Source organism: Aulonocara stuartgranti, assembly GCF_965226115.1.
Source record: "Aulonocara stuartgranti genome assembly, chromosome: 3".
Lineage (NCBI taxonomy): Eukaryota > Metazoa > Chordata > Actinopteri > Cichliformes > Cichlidae > Aulonocara > Aulonocara stuartgranti.
Genome location: NC_138941.1, coordinates 7,022,652 through 7,042,837, shown reverse-complemented (window position 1 = coordinate 7,042,837; position 20,186 = coordinate 7,022,652). Strand labels below are relative to the sequence as shown.

The 20,186-nt window shown below is 43.9% G+C and overlaps 3 protein-coding genes across 6 annotated transcripts in view; 2 read left to right on the top strand and 1 right to left on the bottom strand.

Moving 5' to 3' along the window:
* LOC309702355 (uncharacterized protein) overlaps positions 1–20,186 on the top strand; it is a 249,516-nt gene that overhangs the window by 45,316 nt on the left and 184,014 nt on the right. The gene's annotated exons all lie outside the window — the stretch shown is intronic.
* LOC309702241 (uncharacterized protein) overlaps positions 1–20,186 on the top strand; it is a 163,948-nt gene that overhangs the window by 114,502 nt on the left and 29,260 nt on the right. The window lies entirely within an intron of this gene.
* On the bottom strand, positions 568–18,980 carry LOC309702245 (uncharacterized protein). Of its 4 annotated transcripts, none has more exons than XM_082526794.1 (4): positions 18,468–18,980; positions 11,308–11,413; positions 5,313–6,665; positions 568–1,605 (listed from the first exon to the last, which is right to left on the bottom strand). In XM_082526794.1, exons 2-4 carry the CDS (start codon positions 11,323–11,325, stop codon positions 913–915), a joined length of 2,064 nt encoding a protein of 687 aa, XP_082382920.1. In that variant the 5' UTR covers positions 11,326–11,413; positions 18,468–18,980; the 3' UTR covers positions 568–912. The 4 variants fall into 4 exon arrangements, with proteins under 4 accessions (XP_082382920.1, XP_082382918.1, XP_082382919.1 ...); XM_082526792.1 differs by lacking the exon at positions 18,468–18,980 and adding an exon at positions 13,683–14,306 and having other exon boundaries at positions 11,308–11,942; XM_082526793.1 differs by lacking the exon at positions 18,468–18,980 and adding an exon at positions 13,683–14,306.

The window sequence follows — 20,186 nt, the reverse complement described above, 5'->3', positions numbered from 1 at the left end:
CCAGGGGTGTGGTCCAACAGTCAGTTTGGTGAGGAAGGTTCCTAACTGAGAGAAGTGACCCAGAAGTATCTGTGTAGCAGCCACAATGAATCCAGATCATGAGCTTTATTAATTGATCAAAGTCTCTTCTTTCATCTTCTGTATCATTCAGTTTGCATTGGTAATGCCCATTATTGTAATGCTTTTTTAAGACGAGCAAAACTTTATTTCACTTTGGGTTAGCTGGGATAAGTGATGGATGGAGGGAATTTTACTTCAGCCACAGAAATCCTAAACAGGAAGGAGGAGCAGAGTTACAGTGGATCACTATCCAGCAGGGAAACAAGGTTTATTTCAATTTCTTGGCCATGAGTGAGATTTACTGAGTGGGCAAATTAGGGAGACGACACCATCAGATCCCGAGCCCTCCATGTGTTAATCAAGAGACGGCTGCTGTGCTACATCCATAAATAATGAATAAATTAGGAGCTAAAGCTGAAAGGACAGTTTATTTGTACCATCTTCACGTGAACACATTCAAGAACATCACAGATGAAGAAACATTAAAAACTTCCACACTACATAAAGCAAGAAAAATAGTTTTTCTTTCAGGTGGTTTCAGAAAAACAGAAACATCAAACATCTCCAAGACTCTCTTTGAAAGAACTAAAAACCTTTGTTCTCATGGTCCAATCATGAGTGAACTCCCCGATGAAGCCTTGTGTGCTAAAACATGTCAGAGTTTTAAAGGTTAAACATGAGTTTCCAAAACGTTTTGCTGGAGAACAATGAACTATTTGACTGAGTTTCAATCATTTACAGACGAGCAAAACCAGGACAGAGAAAAAAGGACAAAAACTGACTCAGTAAAACAACAGAAAAGAAGATCCCATGTAGATCTGTATTATGTAGAAGTTCAGCCCAGCAACCAGTTCAGTTCAACACAAGTTTAAATGATTCTATCTGAACTCTGTGGAGCCTGATCTCAAGCTTTTTGAGTCTGACACAGAAACCAGAGGATCTTTCTGTGTCTTCAGATTCACTGTGATCCAGTGATGGGAGTGATTTCAGCCCTGAGTGATCGCGCTGATGTTTGCACAGAGCAGACAATGAGGTGAATGTTTGGGCACATTGGTAACAGTGAAACAGTTTATTAGTAACGTGGGATCGTTTGTGTGCAGAGTATGAACTGAGATTCCTGAAGCTCTTGTCACACTGGTCACAGCTGTAGTTTCCTTCCATGTGTGCACGTTCATGCCTGTTACGAGTACTTGAATGTGAGAAGCTTCTGTCACAGTGTCTGCACTTGTGTGGTTTCTCTCCTGTGTGGACTCGTTTGTGTGTTTTAAGCTCACCTGCAGTGGTGAAGGATGACCCACACTGATCACAGAAGTGCTTTTTAACCCCACTGTGAATCAGTTCATGTTGTTTTAAGTGATGTGTTGTGGTGAAGCTTCTCCCACATTCTTTGCAGTATTTCAGTTTGTCTCTAGTGTGTCTACGTTGATGTACTTTTAGGGTCTTTTGCCGACTGAAAGTTTTTCCACAGAGGTCACAATGAAAGTCTTTCCCACCACCACAGTGATGACAGGGTTGAGAACTGGATCCATCTGTGTCGCTCTGCTTCTAAACAAAGACACAAAGACAGTGTAAGTCAGTCCTTCAACATTTGTATCCTGAACGTCGCCTGAAATAAAGAGCATCTCTGCAGACGTCCAACTACATTTGACTGTTTCAGTTAACACACTCAGTTTACTGGGCTGCAATAACTACAATACTACCACCATAATACTACAGTAATACTAAAATCATAACTGAAAGGAAAATCTGAATAATCACTCAGAGCTGCTTTTCCATGCAGTAGAATTGCTAACATGCTAACACAGTTTAATGAGCAGAGTTGTTCCAAACATCCATCCATCCATCCATCCATCTTCATCCACTTTATCCGGGGCCAGGTCGCGGGGGCAGCAGCCTAAGCAAAGAGGCCCAGACCTCCCTCTCCCCAGCCACCTCCTCCAGCTTATCCGGGGGAACACCAAGGCGTTCCCAGGCCAGCCGAGAGATATAATCTCTCCAGCGTGTCCTGGGTCTGCCCCGGGGCCTCCTCCCGGTGGGACATGCCTGGAACACCTCACCCAGGAGGCGCCCAGGGGGCATCCTTGTCAGATGCCCGAACCACCTCAGCTGGCTCCTTTCAATGTGGAGCAGCAGCTGCTCTACTCTGAGCCCCTCCCGGATGGCCGAACTTCTCACCCTATCTCTAAGGGAGAGGCCAGCCACCCTTCGGAGGAAGCTCATTTCTGCCGCTTGTATCCGCGATCTCGTTCTTTCGGTCACTACCCACAGCTCGTGGCCATAGGTGAGGGTAGGGACGTAGATCGACCGGTAAATTGAGAGCTTCGCTTTTACACTCAGCTCCCTCTTCACCACGACGGACCGGTGCAGCGTCCGCATTACTGCAGCCGCAGCCCCAATCCGTCTGTTGATCTCCGGCTCCCTTCTCCCATCACTCGCGAACAAGACCCCGAGATACTTGAACTCCTCCACTTGGGGCAGGAACTCATCCCCGACCCAGAGTGGGCACTCCACCCTTTTCCGGCTGAGAACCATGGCCTCAGATTTGGAGGTGCTGATCCTCATTCCCGCTGCTTCACACTTGGCTGCGAACCGTTCCAGTGCGAGCTGGAGGCCCTCACCCGATGGAGCCAACAGAACCACATCATCTGCAAAAATCAGAGATGAGATTCTGAGGCCACCAAAGCAAAAGCCCTCCGCCACTTGGCTGCGCCTAGAAATCCTGTCCATAAAAATTATGAACAGAACCGGAGACAAAGGGCAGCCCTGGCGGAGCCCATCACCCACCGGGAACGAGTCCGACTTATTGCCGGCAATGCGAACCAAGCTCTTGCAACGGTCGTATAGGGATCGAATGGCCCGTAGCAATGGGCCAGACACCCCATACTCCCGCAACACCTCCCACAGGACACCCCGAGGGACACGGTCGAATGCCTTCTCCAAGTCCACAAAACACATGTAGACTGGTTGGGCAAACTCCCATGCACCCTCAAGTATCCTGGAGAGGATAAAGAGCTGGTCCAGTGTTCCGCGACCAGGACGAAAACCGCATTGTTCCTCCTGTATCCGAGGTTCGACTAGCGGACGAACTCTCCTTTCCAGCACCCTGGCATAGACTTTCCCAGGGAGGCTGAGGAGTGTGATCCCCCTGTAGTTGGAACACACCCTCCGGTCCCCCTTCTTAAAAATGGGGACCACCACCCCGGTCTGCCAGTCCACAGGTACTGCCCCTGATCTCCACGCAACATTGCAGAGGCGTGTCAACCAGGACAGCCCTACAACGTCCAGAGCCTTCAGGAACTCGGGGCGGACCTCATCAACACCAGGGGCTCTGCCACCAAGGAGTTGTTTAACTGCCTCAGTGACCTCGCCCCCGGAAATTGGTGGGTCATTCCCCTCATCCCCAGACTCTGCTTCCTCCTCGGAAGACGTGTCAGTAGGATTAAGGAGGTCCTCAAAGTATTCCTTCCACCGCCCGACAATTTTCTCAGTCGACGTCAGCAGCGCTCCGCCAGCACTATACAGAGTGCAGGTAGAGCACCGCTTTCCCCTCCTGAGACGCCTGACGGTTTGCCAGAATCTCTTCGAGGCAGTCCGAAAGTCTTTTTCCATGGCCTCTCCGAACTCCTCCCACACCCGAGTTTTTGCTTCAGCCACTGCCCGAGCCACATTCCGCTTGGCCTGTCGATACCTGTCGGCTGCCTCCGGAGTCCCACAGGCTAACCAAGCCCGATAGGACTCCTTCTTCAGCCTGGTGGCTCCCTTCACCTCTGGTGTCCACCATTTGGTTCGGGGATTACCACCACGGCAGGTACCAACCACCTTGCGGCCGCAGCTCAATGCAGCAGCTTTGGCAATGGAGACGCTGAACATGGTCCATTCGGACTCAATGTTCCCAGTCTCCCTCGGAATGCTGTTGAAGCTCTGCCGGAGGTGTGCGTTGAAGATCTCGCGGACTGGGGCCTCTGCTAGACGTTCCCAGCACACCCTCACTACGCGTTTAGGTGCACCAGGTCTGTCCAGCGTCCTCCCCCGCCACCTGATCCAACTCACCACCAGGTGGTGATCAGTTGACAGCTCAGCCCCTCTCTTTACCCGAGTGTCCAGAACATATGGTCGCAGGTCTGGTGATACGATTACAAAATCGATCATCGACCTACAGCCTAGAGCGTCCTGGTGCCACGTGCACTTATGGACACTCTTATGTTCGAACAGGGTGTTCGTTATGGCCAAACTGTGATTAGCACAGAAGTCCAATAACAAAGCACCGCTCGGGTTCAGATCAGGGAGGCCGTTCCTCCCAATCACGCCCCTCCAGGTCTCGCTGTCGTTACCCACGTGAGCATTGAAGTCTCCCAGCAGGACAACAGAGTCTCCAGGTTGAGCACCCTCCAGCACCCCCCCCCCAGGGACTCTAAGAAGGCTGGGTACTCTGAACTGCCACTCGGCGCATAAGCGCAGATGACAGTCAGGACCCGTTCCCCGACCCTAAGGCGCAGGGAACAAACCCTCTCGTCCACCGGGAAAAACCCCAACGTACCGGCAGCAAGCCGAGGGGATATTAGAATACCCACCCCAGCCCGCCGCCTCTCACCAGGGGCAACTCCAGACTGAGACAGAGTCCAGCCCCTCTCCAGGAGACTGGTTCCAGAGCCCAAGCCATGTGTAGAGGTGAGCCCGACTATATCTAGCCGGTACCTCTCAACCTCACGCACTAACTCAGGCTCCTTCCCCACCAGAGAGGTGACATTCCATGTCCCTATTGCCAGTCTTGGCAGCCGGGGGTCAGTCCGCCAGGGCCTCCGCTCCTGGCCGCCACCCGGCACACAATGCACCCGACCCCTATGGCGCCTCCTGCGGGTGGTGGGCCTGCGGGAGGATGGGCCCATGTCTCCTCTTCGGGCTGTGCCCGGCCGGGCCCCATGGACTAAGGCCCGGCCACCAGACGCTCGCCCTCGGGCACCCTCCCCGGGCCTGGCTCCAGGGCGGGGCCCCGGTAACCCTATCCCGGGCAGGGTAAACTGTTCCCTCGGTGTCCTTTTCATAAGGGTCTTTTGAATCGCTCTTTGTCTGGTCCCTCACCCAGGGCCAATTTGCCATGGGAGACCCTACCAGGGGGCAAAAGCCCCCAGACAACATAGCCCCTGGGATCCCTGGGACACACAAACCCCTCCACCACGATAAGGTAGTGATTCAAGTAGGAGTTGTTCCAAACAGTCAGGCTAAAATGACAAGATAACAATATAAATACATACCTCACAGTAGCTGCACTTGTAGAGTCTCTTTCTGGTGTGGATCTGTTGGTGTTGTCTCAGGTGACGTGGAGATTTAAAAGTCTTCTCACACAGGTCACATTGATAAGGTCTCTCCTCAGTGTGGGTAAACATGTGTTGTTGTAAGTGTGCGTCTGTTGTAAACTCTTTGCCACACTGTTCACAGCAGTACACATCATGTCTGGTGTGAATGCGTAGGTGTGTATTTCGGCTCCCTCTCTGGCTGAAAGTTTTTCCACAGATGTCACAGCTGTATGGCTTAATTCCAGAGTGGGTAACTAGATGCTTCTGTAAGTTGCTACTGTGAGTAAAAGCTCTGCCACACTGATCACAGCTGTATGCCTTAATTCCAGAGTGGGTAACTAGATGCTTCTGTAAGTTGCTACTGTGAGTAAAAGCTCTGCCACACTGATCACAGCTGTATGCCTTAATTCCAGAGTGGGTAACTAGATGCTTCTGTAAGTTGCTACTGTGAGTAAAAGCTCTGCCACACTGATCACAGCTGTATGCCTTAATTCCAGAGTGGGTAACTAGATGACTCTGTAAGTGGCTACTGTGAGTAAAAGCTCTGCCACACTGATCACAGCTGTATGCCTTAATTCCAGAGTGGGTAACTAGATGCTTCTGTAAGTTGCTACTGTGAGTAAAAGCTCTGCCACACTGATCACAGCTGTACGCTTTAACTCCACTGTGGACGAGTTGGTGTTGTTTTAGGGAACCCTTCAAGGAAAAAGACTTTCCACACAAGTCACAGCTAAACGGTCTCTCTCCAGTGTGGATGACCTGATGCCGTTTTAGTGAAGCTTTCAGAGTAAACTCCATCCCACACTCGTCACAGCTGTATGGCTTAATTCCAGAGTGGGTAACTAGATGCTTCTGTAAGTTGCTACTGTGAGTAAAAGCTCTGCCACACTGATCACAGCTGTACGCTTTAACTCCACTGTGGATGACCTGATGCTGTTTTAGTGAAGCCCTCACAGTAAAACCCATCCCACACTCGTCACAGCTGTATGGCTTAATTCCAGAGTGGGTAACTAGATGACTCTGTAAGTGGCTACTACGAGTAAAAGCTCTGCCACACTGATCACAGCTGTACGCTTTAACTCCACTGTGGATGAGTTGGTGTCTTTTTAGAGCATCCTTGAAGGAAAAAGACTTTCCACACAAGTCACAGCTGAACGGTCTCTCTCCAGTGTGGATGACCTGATGCCGTTTTAGTTTAGCCTTCTCAGTAAAACCCTTCCCACACTCGTCACAGTTGTGTTTTTTCTCTCCCTTTCTTCTGTGAGGTTTGTCGGCCTCCTGAGAGCGCTGACTTCTGGCTCCATGTTGGTCCTGCAGTGACAGAGATACAAACAGAGGCAGTGAGTGAAATGCAGTCGTGGAACAAACTCAACCTTCAAACTCCATTAACACTAGTTTTAAACCTGAAGGTGGAGCGTGGCACCAAACACCTTAAAGGTCTCTTATCCCCACCTGCTGGTAGTTCTAACACATTACATCCAACCTGCTGTTAAAGATAATTCATGACTGTTCAAACACTAAAATCATGCCCATCCCTCCTGATTGTGTACACACACACACACACACACACACACACACACACACACACACACACACACACACACTATTTTATAATTTAGATTATTTTGTTGTTTCCTATTACATATTTCTATAATTTGTATAGATTTATACATAATTATTCAGTGATAATAAATCCTATGTTTGTTTATTCAAAAGGAACCCCGTTAGCTTCCACAACAGATGTTGCTTGTCTTCCGTCAAATACTCACATAAAATATTACACAATAAAGTGGATTCAAGATATCCACATAATTTCACTCTTACATCCACAGTGAGGTTTCACAATTGTTCAAATATAAGCAATCAATAATAATAATAATATTTCTCTGTCAGCCTTCTCGGTTACGAATCGTCTTCTGCTCCTCTGTCATGCGGCGTCCCACAGGGCTCAATTTTAGGGCCACTGCTCTTTTCACTGTATCTATTGCCTCTGGGTTCTATCCTTAGAAGGCATGGGATCTCATTTCATTGTTATGCCGATGACTGCCAAATTTATTTGCCACTAAAACACAAGGATGGCATCTCCATAAAACCTCTCTTGACATGTCTAGATGACATTAAAGCTTGGTTGGCTCTAAACTTTTTAAATTTTAATGAAAAGAAAACAGAGCTGTTGGTGTTTTGACCCAGTGGTCCCTGTGAGTCCTCCCCTGTTGTTTTAGGATCCCTGGAAGTCTATTTTAAATCTGTTGTTACTGACCTTGGTTTTAAGTTGGACAGTGATTTTAAATTGGACAACCAAATCAGAGCAGTGGTGAAGTCCGGTTTTTATCATTTAAGGCGACTGGCAAGAGTAAAATCTTTTCTTTCGAGGCAGCACCTTGAAACAGTGATCCATGCTTTTATTTCTTCCCGCCTGGACTACTGTAACTCACTTTATGTGGGGGTCAGTGAATCGTTGCTCTCACGTCTGCAGCTGGTTCAAAATGCGGCTGCACGACTCCTAACAGGGACTCAAAAAAGAGAGCATATAACCCCCGTGCTAGCCTCTCTGCACTGGCTGCCTGTGTCTTTTAGAGTTCATTTTAAAATTCTTATGTTTGTTTTTAAATGCCTTCACAGTCTTGCCCCGCCTTACCTCTCTGAGCTTCTTCATCTCCACACACCCTGTCGGTCTCTCAGGTCAGCTGACCAGCTGCTCCTGGAGGTACCGAGATCCAGGAGGAAGCTCAGAGGGGGCGGGGCCTTCTCTATTGTGGCTCCAAATTTATGGAATCATTTGCCCATGCACGTTAGAGAGGCCCCTTCACTGTCCACTTTTAAATCACGTCTTAAAACCCACTTTTATTCCTTGGCTTTTAACCTCAGTGAGACTTAGTTTCTCTTTTAATTGAAGTAGTTATTTAATGATTTCACTCTTCTTTTATTTGTGTTTTATTTATAGCTCATGTAATTTTATTTTACAGTTCCAATGTACAGCACTTTGTGTCAGCTGTGGTTGTTTTAAAGTGCTTTATAAATAAAGTTGATGATGTTGATGATGAATATCAATAACATTGAGGCACATTACACAAATTTCAAAAACAAATCATGTCTTACAATATTTACAACAACTAAAAGCTCTGTAAATCGGCTTTTAAGTGTTCATTGAAGTTTTGAATAATTCTCTAATTTTTTAAGGCAACTTATTCCACTTAAAAGTTGCTCTAAATGTAACAGTTTTACAAAACGTTACTTTTAACTCGAGCATTTACTAAGTTGCAGCTTGTTGAAAACTGTGTAATATGATGATGTATTTCATCTGGATACTGCAGCTGAGCAGAATAAATGTGGTGTGTTTAACAGAATTGCTTTCTTTAGAACTACAAGTAAGCCATAGAATATTTTAGCCTGTACAGGAAGCCAAGAAAGGTTATTATGCATTTGATCAATATTAGTATAGTATGAACATCTTCACACTAATCTGGACGCCTTATTCTGGACTAACTGAAGTCTGTTAAGATCTGTCTTATTAGCTGCTGACCAAATGATTGAACAATACTCCAGATGAGACATTACTAGTGCATTAATGACATCTTTCATAATGAAGAAGTGATACACAAAGAGCATTTCATAGCCATAGCTATGCCTTGTCGGCAGAGTTATGTGACATTAGTGATGTTTGTACTTTCAGCGTTAACTTGGTTTTAAAGCCTTTAAAATATACGCCGTTCAATAGTCGAGCTTAATCTGACAGAGAATGTGATGATTTTGTGGATAATTAAAGTCAGTCATATATCCACAAACACAACAAGCTGAAAGTCAGTGATGCTGCTCGGTTTGCAGTCCTGAACATCACGGCACAAGCAGGATCCACTGCACTGTTAATGTTAGCTGTGTTATATTGCTGCCTCTGTTCGGTGGTGTCGAGCCAAACGCACTTTAACGTGTGTTTGAACGAGCTGACGGTTCACTCGTTAAGCTGAAAGAAAGATGCTTTAATCACAGCAGTCACACATGTGTCCACTGCACCATCTGGAACTCTTCTTGTTTACACTCGTAATAACACAAACACTAAATCCTGCTTCTCTGGTGCTGTTGTGTAGCAGTGTGTACACCTGAGACTGTCACCTGTCTGTCTGTCCTGCACTCTCTCTCTGTTTCTTTCTCTCTGATTGTGGAATAAAAGTATGAACATGTGTTTATAAGTTACACTTGTGTTTGAATCCTGCAGCTTATCACACATTTGATTTCCATGTGTGACGACTGCAAGTGTCCAGAGTGAGGACAGACTGAGGGAGCCACTGCTGCACATCATCTGTGAGGCATTGCAGCCCTGATGAATCAGTCTTATTAGGTAATGTTCAAATAATGTGATCATCCCAGTGTTTCCAGTGTGGGAGAAAGTACTCCGGGCCTTCAAGTTACACACTATGAAAGGCAGCAACAAGTTTAATGTTCAGAAACCTAAAGTCTGTATCAGCAGCAGAATGGAGCTAAAATAAATGTTGGTTTCAGTTCTATGAAGCTTTGAGTATTTTGGATCAGTAGCTGCTGTGTTTGTTGCATCATATTGCTGTAACTGTTTATATGCTTTATATATTCTGAGCTAAGTTGATCTATAGTGTTACATCATATTCTATAAGGATGTTATGTGTTTGTAGACTTTCTGCCCAGTTTGACCCATTTAGCAGAAGTCAGCCTGTTTAAGGCTCTGATATCTATTCTGTGTGACTTACAGCAGTTATGACATGGTCTGATTTTCTCACCCAATAAAGGAATATTTCATATATCAGTCTACTCTTCATTCTATCAGACACAGTTATCACAGCTCCTACATTTGCTTTTTACACATATATGTAAGCATTGAGCCAAATTTAGTACCAACATATTACAAGAACAACATTTGTCTCTTATATATGATACATCTGTATACACACTGTCACAGATACTTGTCTGTGAGTGAAGTGATTAATATAATAACTATAATATTGGCCATATTATATTTACACTGACTTTAGTCTCATGAACAACATCAGCTAATTGTTATTTACAGCTAATCTTAAACGACTGTTCAGCACAGAAATGAAGCCCAACAATCATGTTTCACAGTCCTGTGGTCTCAGCCTCAGATACTCATCAAATCACACAGAGCTCATGTAGAAACAAATGAACTAAATATGTTCTCCTTCATTTCTGTCAAACAAAGCTGTATGAAACGTTTCCAGCTGTTAGTATCATGGTTGCTAGGCAACCTGGGCTAGATGTCCCATTTCACGAGCCTACGAGCCTCGCACTTCGGCCTTAGCGGTCTTTGAGTACGCGGCCCTTGAGGACTTTAAAGCTGCAGAACCTGAATCGGGATACAGCCATGATGATCTCCAGCCTCGTGCTCGCCAACATTCTCACCTGAGTTAAGAAGACGATCAATGAAATGGTCTCAGCAGGTCCTTTGATGACAGCAATGTAATGCAGTGGTAAGGCTTTTTGGGGATTAAGTTCGTTTTCATGGCAAAGAAGGACGATGCAGTTCATCTGATCACTCCTCATAACATTCTGGAGTGCAGGCAAAATGCTATTATAAAAACTTAAGCAGCAACTTCTCCAGGTTCCAATATTTATGCAATTCTCAAACCTTTTGGCCACGACTGTATAACCTCTTCTGAAGTTTAGTGGATATTATACATGGTTATGCTCAGGATGTGTCGGCCAGTTTCCACTGGAAACGCCTTTTGGTTAAACTGTCAGCGAGGAATTTGCATTTGCACTGTTACATTTTTATATAACTTTAATGCACATAAACAACAGCTGCTTGTTTCAGTGAAAATACATTGATGGGTTTTTAATAAAGTTGTGCAGCTGTAAAGTATTTTGTCTGGTGTCAATTCTATCGTCAGCTACATCGTTATGGCAAATGTTCAAATGTATATGGTGATAAATATCTTTGGTCATATGGTCCTGCTCTGTCTGTCACCTTCTGTGTTGAGCTCATTGTTTCCTCTGTAGTGGCTGAGCTGAGTCCAAGTAGCTGAAAATGTTCCTCTGCTGCTCCGTCAGACTCTCCTCCTCCTGCTGATCAGCTGGGACACAAAACAGCTCTTTGTTAGGCTCCACACTGCACTGAAGAGTCAAAGTGTCTCATATGTTCATCTGACAAGTAAAAGAACACATTTTTGTTTCCCGAGGTGGGCAACTTGTTGGAAACAACACAAAAGGTTTGAGCACTGATACCTGCCATTGCTGGCATTGAAAGATGCAACGCCAGCAATGTGGATTGTCAAGACTCAAACCAATCATCAAGCAAAGACAACAGGGATCATTTGTTTCTGTTTATTTAGCATTCACAGCATTTGTAGTTGCCTTCTGTGCAGGGGAAGTCCACGCACACTGTGTGGTACCGCCATCCGCAGAAGGTGCATTCAACCTCTGTAAGAGAAACGAGATCGTCTGAGACTGAAATGATATTCACTAAAGAAGTGGTGATTTGTAAAACTTCACATTTTGATCCGGGACGTACTCTGCATGAAAACAAGTGCTCACTCTTCCTGCTCAACAAATGACAAGGGCGGAGCCTTATACCACGTGATACAGAAGCTGTGCCGTGTGATGCTAAAATTAGCAGGGAAAAAACCACGGAGAGCACGTCAGGGATGACGAGAAAGTGACAGGAGAAAATCCGTCCCGGTCAACCACCCAAACATCAATAACGGGAACCTTATACAGCGCTTCCCTATACACGTCGAACTCCCGCAGGCACAAAGACATTACGGAGGCTATCACTTATCACCTGACCAAAGATATGGCTCCATCAACACTGTGCAAAACGAGGGATTTAGGAAAACGATCAACACCCTAGACAAACGCTACACAGTGCCGTCCCGCAACTATTTTTCTATTGTTGCACTACCTGCTCTATACACGCAGCGTCGAGCAACGGTGGAGACGGAATTTCAAGCAGGACAACATTTTGCTGCAACAACAAAACGTGAGACATTTGTTGTTTTATGTTTATTTATTGTTATGAGAGAATCATGATCTCAATTCTAAGCCAAAAAATCGTGATTCTCATTTTATGCAAAATCGTGCAGCCCTAACATTAACACAAAACTATTGTTTCACCAGAGAAACACACATGAAGAGAGAGAGAGAGACAATAACAGCTACCAAACAGTCGTCATAATTCGTCACACAATGAGAAAAGGACAAATCAACAAGTAACAATGACTAATTAATATTAAAATCTGTAACATAATGTATTGTTTGGAGTTTACTCTGATTGGTTCAGGATGACCTGCCATTATCCAATCACACGTCTGCTTACCTGCATCTTTTCTCTTTTTTCTAACCTGAGCACCTGATGGCTTTGAACTTTTGTTGTCCATCTTCCATTGGTTTGAATTTTGCGCTCCAGTACAAACACAAATCCCCCAACCCGAGGATCAGCACAATTAACCTAACAGACCTACACCTTAGTTCACAGATTCACTTTGTCTAAGGTTGATTTCTGGGATTTCACACAACCCAGGATTCAGATCGTGAATCCATGATGGGCTTGGATTTACATCATTATAAATGAAATGTGCTCTACTTGGAAGCAGCCGGCCCCGCCCCTTTTGACGGGTTGTGTGAGACTTTAAATCATCAAACTGTAAATTATAAATTAAATTGTTATTGATCCTTTACCCCGAGTCCTAAAGTGTAGATTTATTTTCTTACTCTTCTTATATTTATTGTTTGTTTACTTGCACCGCTGTAACTGCAGCCTCGTCGTCTCGTCTCTCTATATGCTGGACTGTCTGTAGCGGAGATGACAATAAAGTTTACTTTGACTTCAGCAGCGCGCAGGCGCACCGAGGGCTCTCGCGCTCACTTTATAGAATTTAGAAAAAACATGGGTGCAGATTATAAGTCTGTATCATAATATCTGTTTGTTGTTTTTATTTTGTTTTGCGAGTTGGTTATTAGATGCCGCTCCAGCCAGCCAGAGACTCCCCGCCGCCCCGCCCTCTCCTCCCTGTGCCGCCAGCAGCAGGCGCACCTCGCAAACGGAGGGCGCCCTTACTCCCAGCAAATGGCTGATAGAAAACCGATCGGTGCCTACGAATTTCCCAATATGCGCTGGCATGACGTCGGGGAAGCATGGGTACGACCGATTATTTTATTTTTTTCTTGCCCGTGATGCCCCCCCCACCACGATGCATTCTATTGGTTTGCACACTTACACACACCCAGCTGTGGTTTCCTGTTTTGCTGGACTCTGGAGAGCCCCGCCTTTAACGCTCTTCTCTCACAGAGAGCAACAGAAAACTTGGAAAAACTCCAGATTGACTGAACTCAGTTCAAAGTTACCTTGACACCTTTAGATGTGAGACGTAGTGATGGTCCGCTTGAAGCTGACGCTCCGGTGCGTGTGTCAGAAAGATCAACGCGCTGCTTCAGAAGCACCGTGTCGAGGCTTGATTCGTTTGGCCAGAGTCACGTGATCAGTGACGTCTGAAGCTTCGTTTAGAACGTACCTTTTTTTAAATCGAACTTTATTGAAACACAATGAGTATACAACATACAAACAGATGAAGTTTACAAAAGAACAGAACATGAACATACAGAACCAGGAGTAAAAAAATTATGATATGAGTAGGCGAAAAAAATCAACATATAAATATTGTTCTGAGAGGCTTTTTGTTGGTTGAGTCTGAAATTGATTGTATGTACAATTCATATCCTTATAAAACGGCAGAAATATGGTGTTTTATTAATAAACTTACATTTATGGATATAAAATAGCTAAAAGTATTAACAAATATTTTATAAAAAAACATTTATCATTCTTCCTGGGGAACTTAAAGAAAAAGAATAAAACATTTTCCATCGTAAAGAAAACTCCCTTAAAATATGGACAATAACAAAACTGCTAAATTCTTCCAGAATCTCTGTGTAGAGGAACCAAAAGAGATGTGCCACAGTTTCTGGATGATCCCCACAGAAAGTTCAATTAGTATTTATGTCTCTTTTAAATGTTACCACATAGTGACTGGCTGGGTCACATTTATGAAGAATTTTATATGAGATTTCCTTCACCTTGTTCACAATTAGATATTTATGGGATCATCCAGACTGTCTTCCAGGTGATATCTGGAACATGTCGGTTCCAGTAAGATATTCTATATATGGGAGAGACATGATATCTTCTTGGAATAAACTACGTATTCTCTTATTGCTGTTACCAAGTTCCTGTGAAAAGCAGATTTTTCCCACTGCTGACTCAGCTGGATCAGGGAGAGTGACTGAGGCAGATATTGAGCTGTCAGTGTTTTTATATAACATTAAAGTCCCTGAGGGTATGGCACCAAGCACCATTGAGAATTCCCCAACGCTGTTTGACAAGTTTGACGAGCATCTTGACTTTTGGTCTTTGGATATTAACAGTCCTGGATATGTGACTTCTTGTTTAACAGAAATGTTACAGAGAGCATTTGCAGTGCAGCCTTTAATTGCTAGTAATTCACATTTTTTTAGATTTCGACATAAAGCAGATGCCTCAGAGAAATCACTAATAACACTAAGGGCTGGACGGATTTGATTTGCATTCTTCAAGAAGAGTGTGGTGTCATCAGCTAGCTGGCTGATGATGAGCTCCTTATCAGCTGTGCTGATTCCTTGTATAACAGGTCAAATCTCGGGGTGGAGTCTTAATCATTTTAATTGAGCTATTGCCATTCGTGTACAAGGTTTTGATAGCTTTACAGAAAAATGCCAAATTTTTCCAAAGACTGGAAAATAAATTGATGTTCAATTGTATCAAAAGCCTTTTAAAAATCCAGGAAGAGAATGAAGCTATAGTCAGATACCAAATCAGAGTAATCAAGTAGATCTAAAACCAGTCTCATGTTCTTAGAAAGGTGTCTGTTTCTCATAAAGCCTGATTGTGTCTCATCGATAATTGTGTCCAAGAACTCTTTCATTCTGTTAGCAAGTACTAAAGCCATAATCTCATAGTCATCATTGAGCAGACAGATGGGTCTCCAATTATCAATAAGAAGTAAGTCTTTGTTTGGCTTTGGAATAAGTGTTATGAGACCCTGAGCAAGAGTAGGAGGGAGGATGTTATTCTCTACACTTCCTATGAAAAGCTGCAGTAAGAACGGAGCCAGGAGATTAGAAAATGATTCATAAAACTCTGCAGTTAAACCATCTGTGCCGGGAGATTTGTTGGCCTTAAGTGCAGAAATAGGATTACAAACATCCTCCACAGTCAGAGGGCTGTCACAGTGACTTCTATCTTCCACAACAATAGTTTTTAGGTTTTTAATATTATTGAGAAACAGCGTTGAGACATATATATATATATTCTAGTTTTCTAAATGATTGACTATTTCAATGGAGAACCTAAATGACACGGACCCGTGTTTGTTATTACATATCTCTATTTTGAATGTGACAAGTCTATCATTGCCTGTTATTCATAGGTATTAACAGAGTTTTTGGCCTTTTTTCCTCTATAACAGTTAATTGACACTTTACAGTGGCCTGCTATGGTTAATAATAACATGTTCAGTCATGAGTGAAATCAAAGCTTTTCTTCACTTTAGCATTTAACATTCCCAACAATATAATGTGATACCTTAATTAAAACACAGCTAATAAAACACAATTTTCTTAATGCAAACATCAGTGACTCAACATTAGCAACCAAAGGGTTCAGTCTGCAGCTCACACTCATGTGAAGCTACAGCCTCCCCCTTTAGTCTCTGTCATCCTTCTGCTCCTGCACAAACAAAGCAAGACAAAACCTCCACCCTTCTTCTACAGGCTGGGTGAATTGTTGTGGACATTCACTAATCCTAAAGTCGGCACCGTTTTTCTCTCAGTATCAAGTCAGTTAAACTTTTAGTCGTCAGTCCATCACAGTCCAGTCACATGCATACATCCACACACATTCATACCAGATATTGCTGATAATGGAGTCTCACGCGCAACCTATTCGAGCTTCCATCACCAGCAAGATGACGTCATCATTTTAAAGGAAAACAGCTCCTTGTTTTTGGACTGGATTGACTGGCTGCAATCCTTTTAGGCTCAGGACTTCTCATGTGATCAATGTCACATATAAGTGAATTTCTCCCAAGCTCATTATAATCATGGAGAAAAACACTTTGCCACTGTTTCCAGTAAGAATATTTTATAGCGCTTTAAAGTTCAACCTCTCAGGTCTGGATTAAAGAGCTGATTTGTTAAATCGGGAACTCACAAAATACCAAAATATCACCACCGGTGGATCACACCTCTCAGATGTTCTTATCTCAGTGCACTGTAACAAAAGCACAAACAAACGCAACCAATAAAATACTAATAAAGTAACAAATACTGGGGCCCATTGCAAACATGTCCAAGCATAAAACCATCTTTCTCTCTCTTAGAGAAAGAAAACAATCCAAACCTCACTGATAAAATCAACCTAGTGTTACGCAAAACCCAAAAATCAACCAAAACTTCACCAGAAAGTTTTCCTCCCTCCCGGGACAATATTGTGCAGGAATACAGGCACCGTAACTCCTTTTGCACTGACAAAAACATGTTGGATTGACTTGATTCAATAGTGGACACTGGTTGCACACAAAGGTTTTGCTTTGGCAGAAACTTAAACAACTGAGTTAAATCAACACAACCTTTTCATATTCAGTAAAGCTGCATGTTGTGTTCATAAAACACGATTGAAACATGTTCAGATGGAGTAAGTTGAGCTCCTGGAACATTTTAATCCTTCAATTGAAATTGAATGGGTCTACAACAACTACCATCCTCCTATCTCTATCCTGGTTGCAGCAGGGCTGGGAAATAACCCTGAAGTGATAGGTTACCAGGCAGGGTACACCCTGGACAGCTCACCAGTCTATCAGATAGAAACACACAGCCGTTTACATTCATGGATAATTTAGCCCAGGACCTTCTTACTGTGGAGCAACAGCACTAACCAGCATGCCAACAATGGAGGAAATACAGGAAAGCTATGATTTCCTGTATTTGAGGCAGAATTCTTTTGTTCTTGCCCTTGACAGGTTAATCCACAATAAATAGCAACAGCATGCATGTGGTGTGTGTGTCGTTGTCTGCCTCTTATAACTCCAGTGATTTTCCTGTAGTTTGAAATCTTATGCGGTGTTGACACAATAATTTGTTGTAAACCAGGAAATTCCCAACTGTGGTAGAAAGCACAGCTTAGCCTTAGCAAATGTTCAAAGAAAAGTCGTCACTTCCTGATTTCTGCTTCACTGATAAATATTGTCACACTGGGGTTTTTGCAAATGATATCAGTGAGCACTGTGTGGCAGCTGGAGTCAGACAACTGAAGCTCCCACAATCAAGACCACAAACAGCTTTCAAAGGAGATTTGAAGCTTTTCTGGCAGCAAGCTTCATGATTTATGGGACTGGAACTGGAACAGAAACTACCTGATCACCAATGGTGAGCTGGCATGGAATTATTTTTATGACATTTTATCAAAGTTATAAATAAGCATGCCCATTAACACATAGTGAGTGAGCATGTTGTCTTCCCACGCAGTGAACAGCGGATGCTAATGTTTTTGTCACTTTTTACAGAGTCAAACTCAAAGTAAGGTCAGTGCTTCCACGCTTTAAACGCTGCACGCTCACACTCTCTCCACACTCGATAGATTATCCATTGTTCATCTGCACACAGCTGCGGTTTTAGTAACGCAGTGTGCTTACGGGAAAGTAACAGTAATCTAATTACCTTTTTTGCAATAGTAATCCCTCACTTTACTCGTTTCTTGAAAAAAGTAATCGGATTACTGCCCATCTCTGGTTGGAGCTGTGCACTTGTGGGTTCCACCTTGTGTACACGTTTATCTTTGCTGTGTGTACTTGTACCTCTGAGTGGAAGCTGAACTCTTGAGTTCGAGTATCGAAGCATCAGCTGTGACGTTAAAGTCCAAACAGCTCGTTCATTTGACGTGCAAATGAACGAAGGTAACGCCGTTTTCATGTGGATGTGTCACTGAGACACTTTCCACATCCACAGCTCACAAAATGGGAAAACTATAGAAGTATAACAATGAAGAAGTTACTATGTTACGGGTCCCAAGGATGAAGACCTCGATGACAAATATGTTACCTGTAAAAGCAGGTGAAGAGCAGAGTAAGGAAGACACGATGCGTCTCTGCTTTCCTCCAGAACGTGTCTGAGTCTGATTTATTTCACACAAATAAATGCTATAAAACACTAAACATGAGCTTTCAATATACTGTTCAGCTGGTTCCTCATTCACATCAATGACATTTACTTATTTCACAACATCAGTGAAATATACTCTTTTTAACTGGTTCAGTTTCTCAAGTTCACACTTCTTTCCATAACAGCTACATCCTTTTATCATATCAATAAACACATCACATTGTCTTCTGCAGTGTCTTACTGGCTAAACAGTTCTATTCAATAACAGCATTGGTAAATACATTACATTTGTTCCCTCCAGTAATTTACTGGCAAAATCACTATTTAGTGCATCATGAAACACAGCTTGTTGAATCAACCCATGAATGCCTCTGTTAGCTACACAGAGTTGCTCAGAGTGCTTGTGTTACACTAGCTAATCTACTCAGTCACTTTAACAGAACTATTAACATTCACATCTCACAGAACTGATTTGATTGGAGCATTACAACACGTTTGCACAGAGCATAGGAGCGCACTGACTCTGCTTCACGAGCGCTCCACCTAACGAGCGGGCTCGCGGTGCGGTCGCGCGGGACACTCCTCTGGTTTTCTCCCGTGTTTACATATAAATAACTTTGGCGGACCGCCTTAACTCTCCCATTCACATTAACGTGGGTAACCATGGTGACAATAAACAACATTTTCGGTGCGAGCACCGTGTACCGACCTGTAAAAGCAGGTGAAGAGCAGAGTAAGGAAGACACGATGCGTCTCTGCTTTCCTCCAGAACGTGTCTGAGGAAGCAGCGGAAGGTGGGCTCCACTTACTGCTCCCCGAAACCCCGGAGCAAGCACCAAAGTTCCGCCCTCACTGCTTTCTAACATAAAATGAATCCCTGTTACATGGATTTTCTATCCTCTTAAAGAAACTGAAAATAAATACATATAGCAATGAAAAATGTCCCGTTACATGAGTGTTTTACACAAAATAATATTCATGTGGTCATTCCCTCACAGGGGTGCCACAACTACACTGCTGTTTTGACAGAGACACAGTGTGTTTATCTAACTTGGCTGAAGCCAAAGTTCTCCAGACAAATTCAGTCTGTTTCTGCCAAGTGTGAACTCACTGGATGAGCGCCAGATACACAGAATCAAAAAGGGATAAATTACTTTTCTTATGTCATGTTCCCGTCACAAACTGGCTCAAGGAGAGGGGAAGCAGGAGTCCACAGATGAAATGTTCCTATAAATAAAGTGGAATTTATTCAAACTTTACCAAAACTTCAACACATCAAATACAAGCAGTTCAGCAGGGAGTGGATGTGTGTTGCATGTGCCAGGTGGATGCAGAGAGAGGCCAGGGCCACGTTCAAACCTGAACACGCTGCACAGTGTTTTGTTCCATTTGTTAGGGATGAATGAAATGCTTCCTTGAAAGGATGTGTGCAGTCACCAGTGGGCGTGGAAGCATGTGCGCCCTCATTTGGTGGGTGTGCAAGAAAAGTCATCCTGTCACACAGCAATGCCTACATAAATCACACCACTCTGCTTAAAATAATAATGTTTAGTGAAGCAGGTGAAGCAAAGGGCTGCTTTTAATAGGCTGGGAGACCCAGGTGTGCTGCTTTAGCTGCTGAGCCTCTTATGACAGAACAGCGGAGAGTGGTAAGAAGGG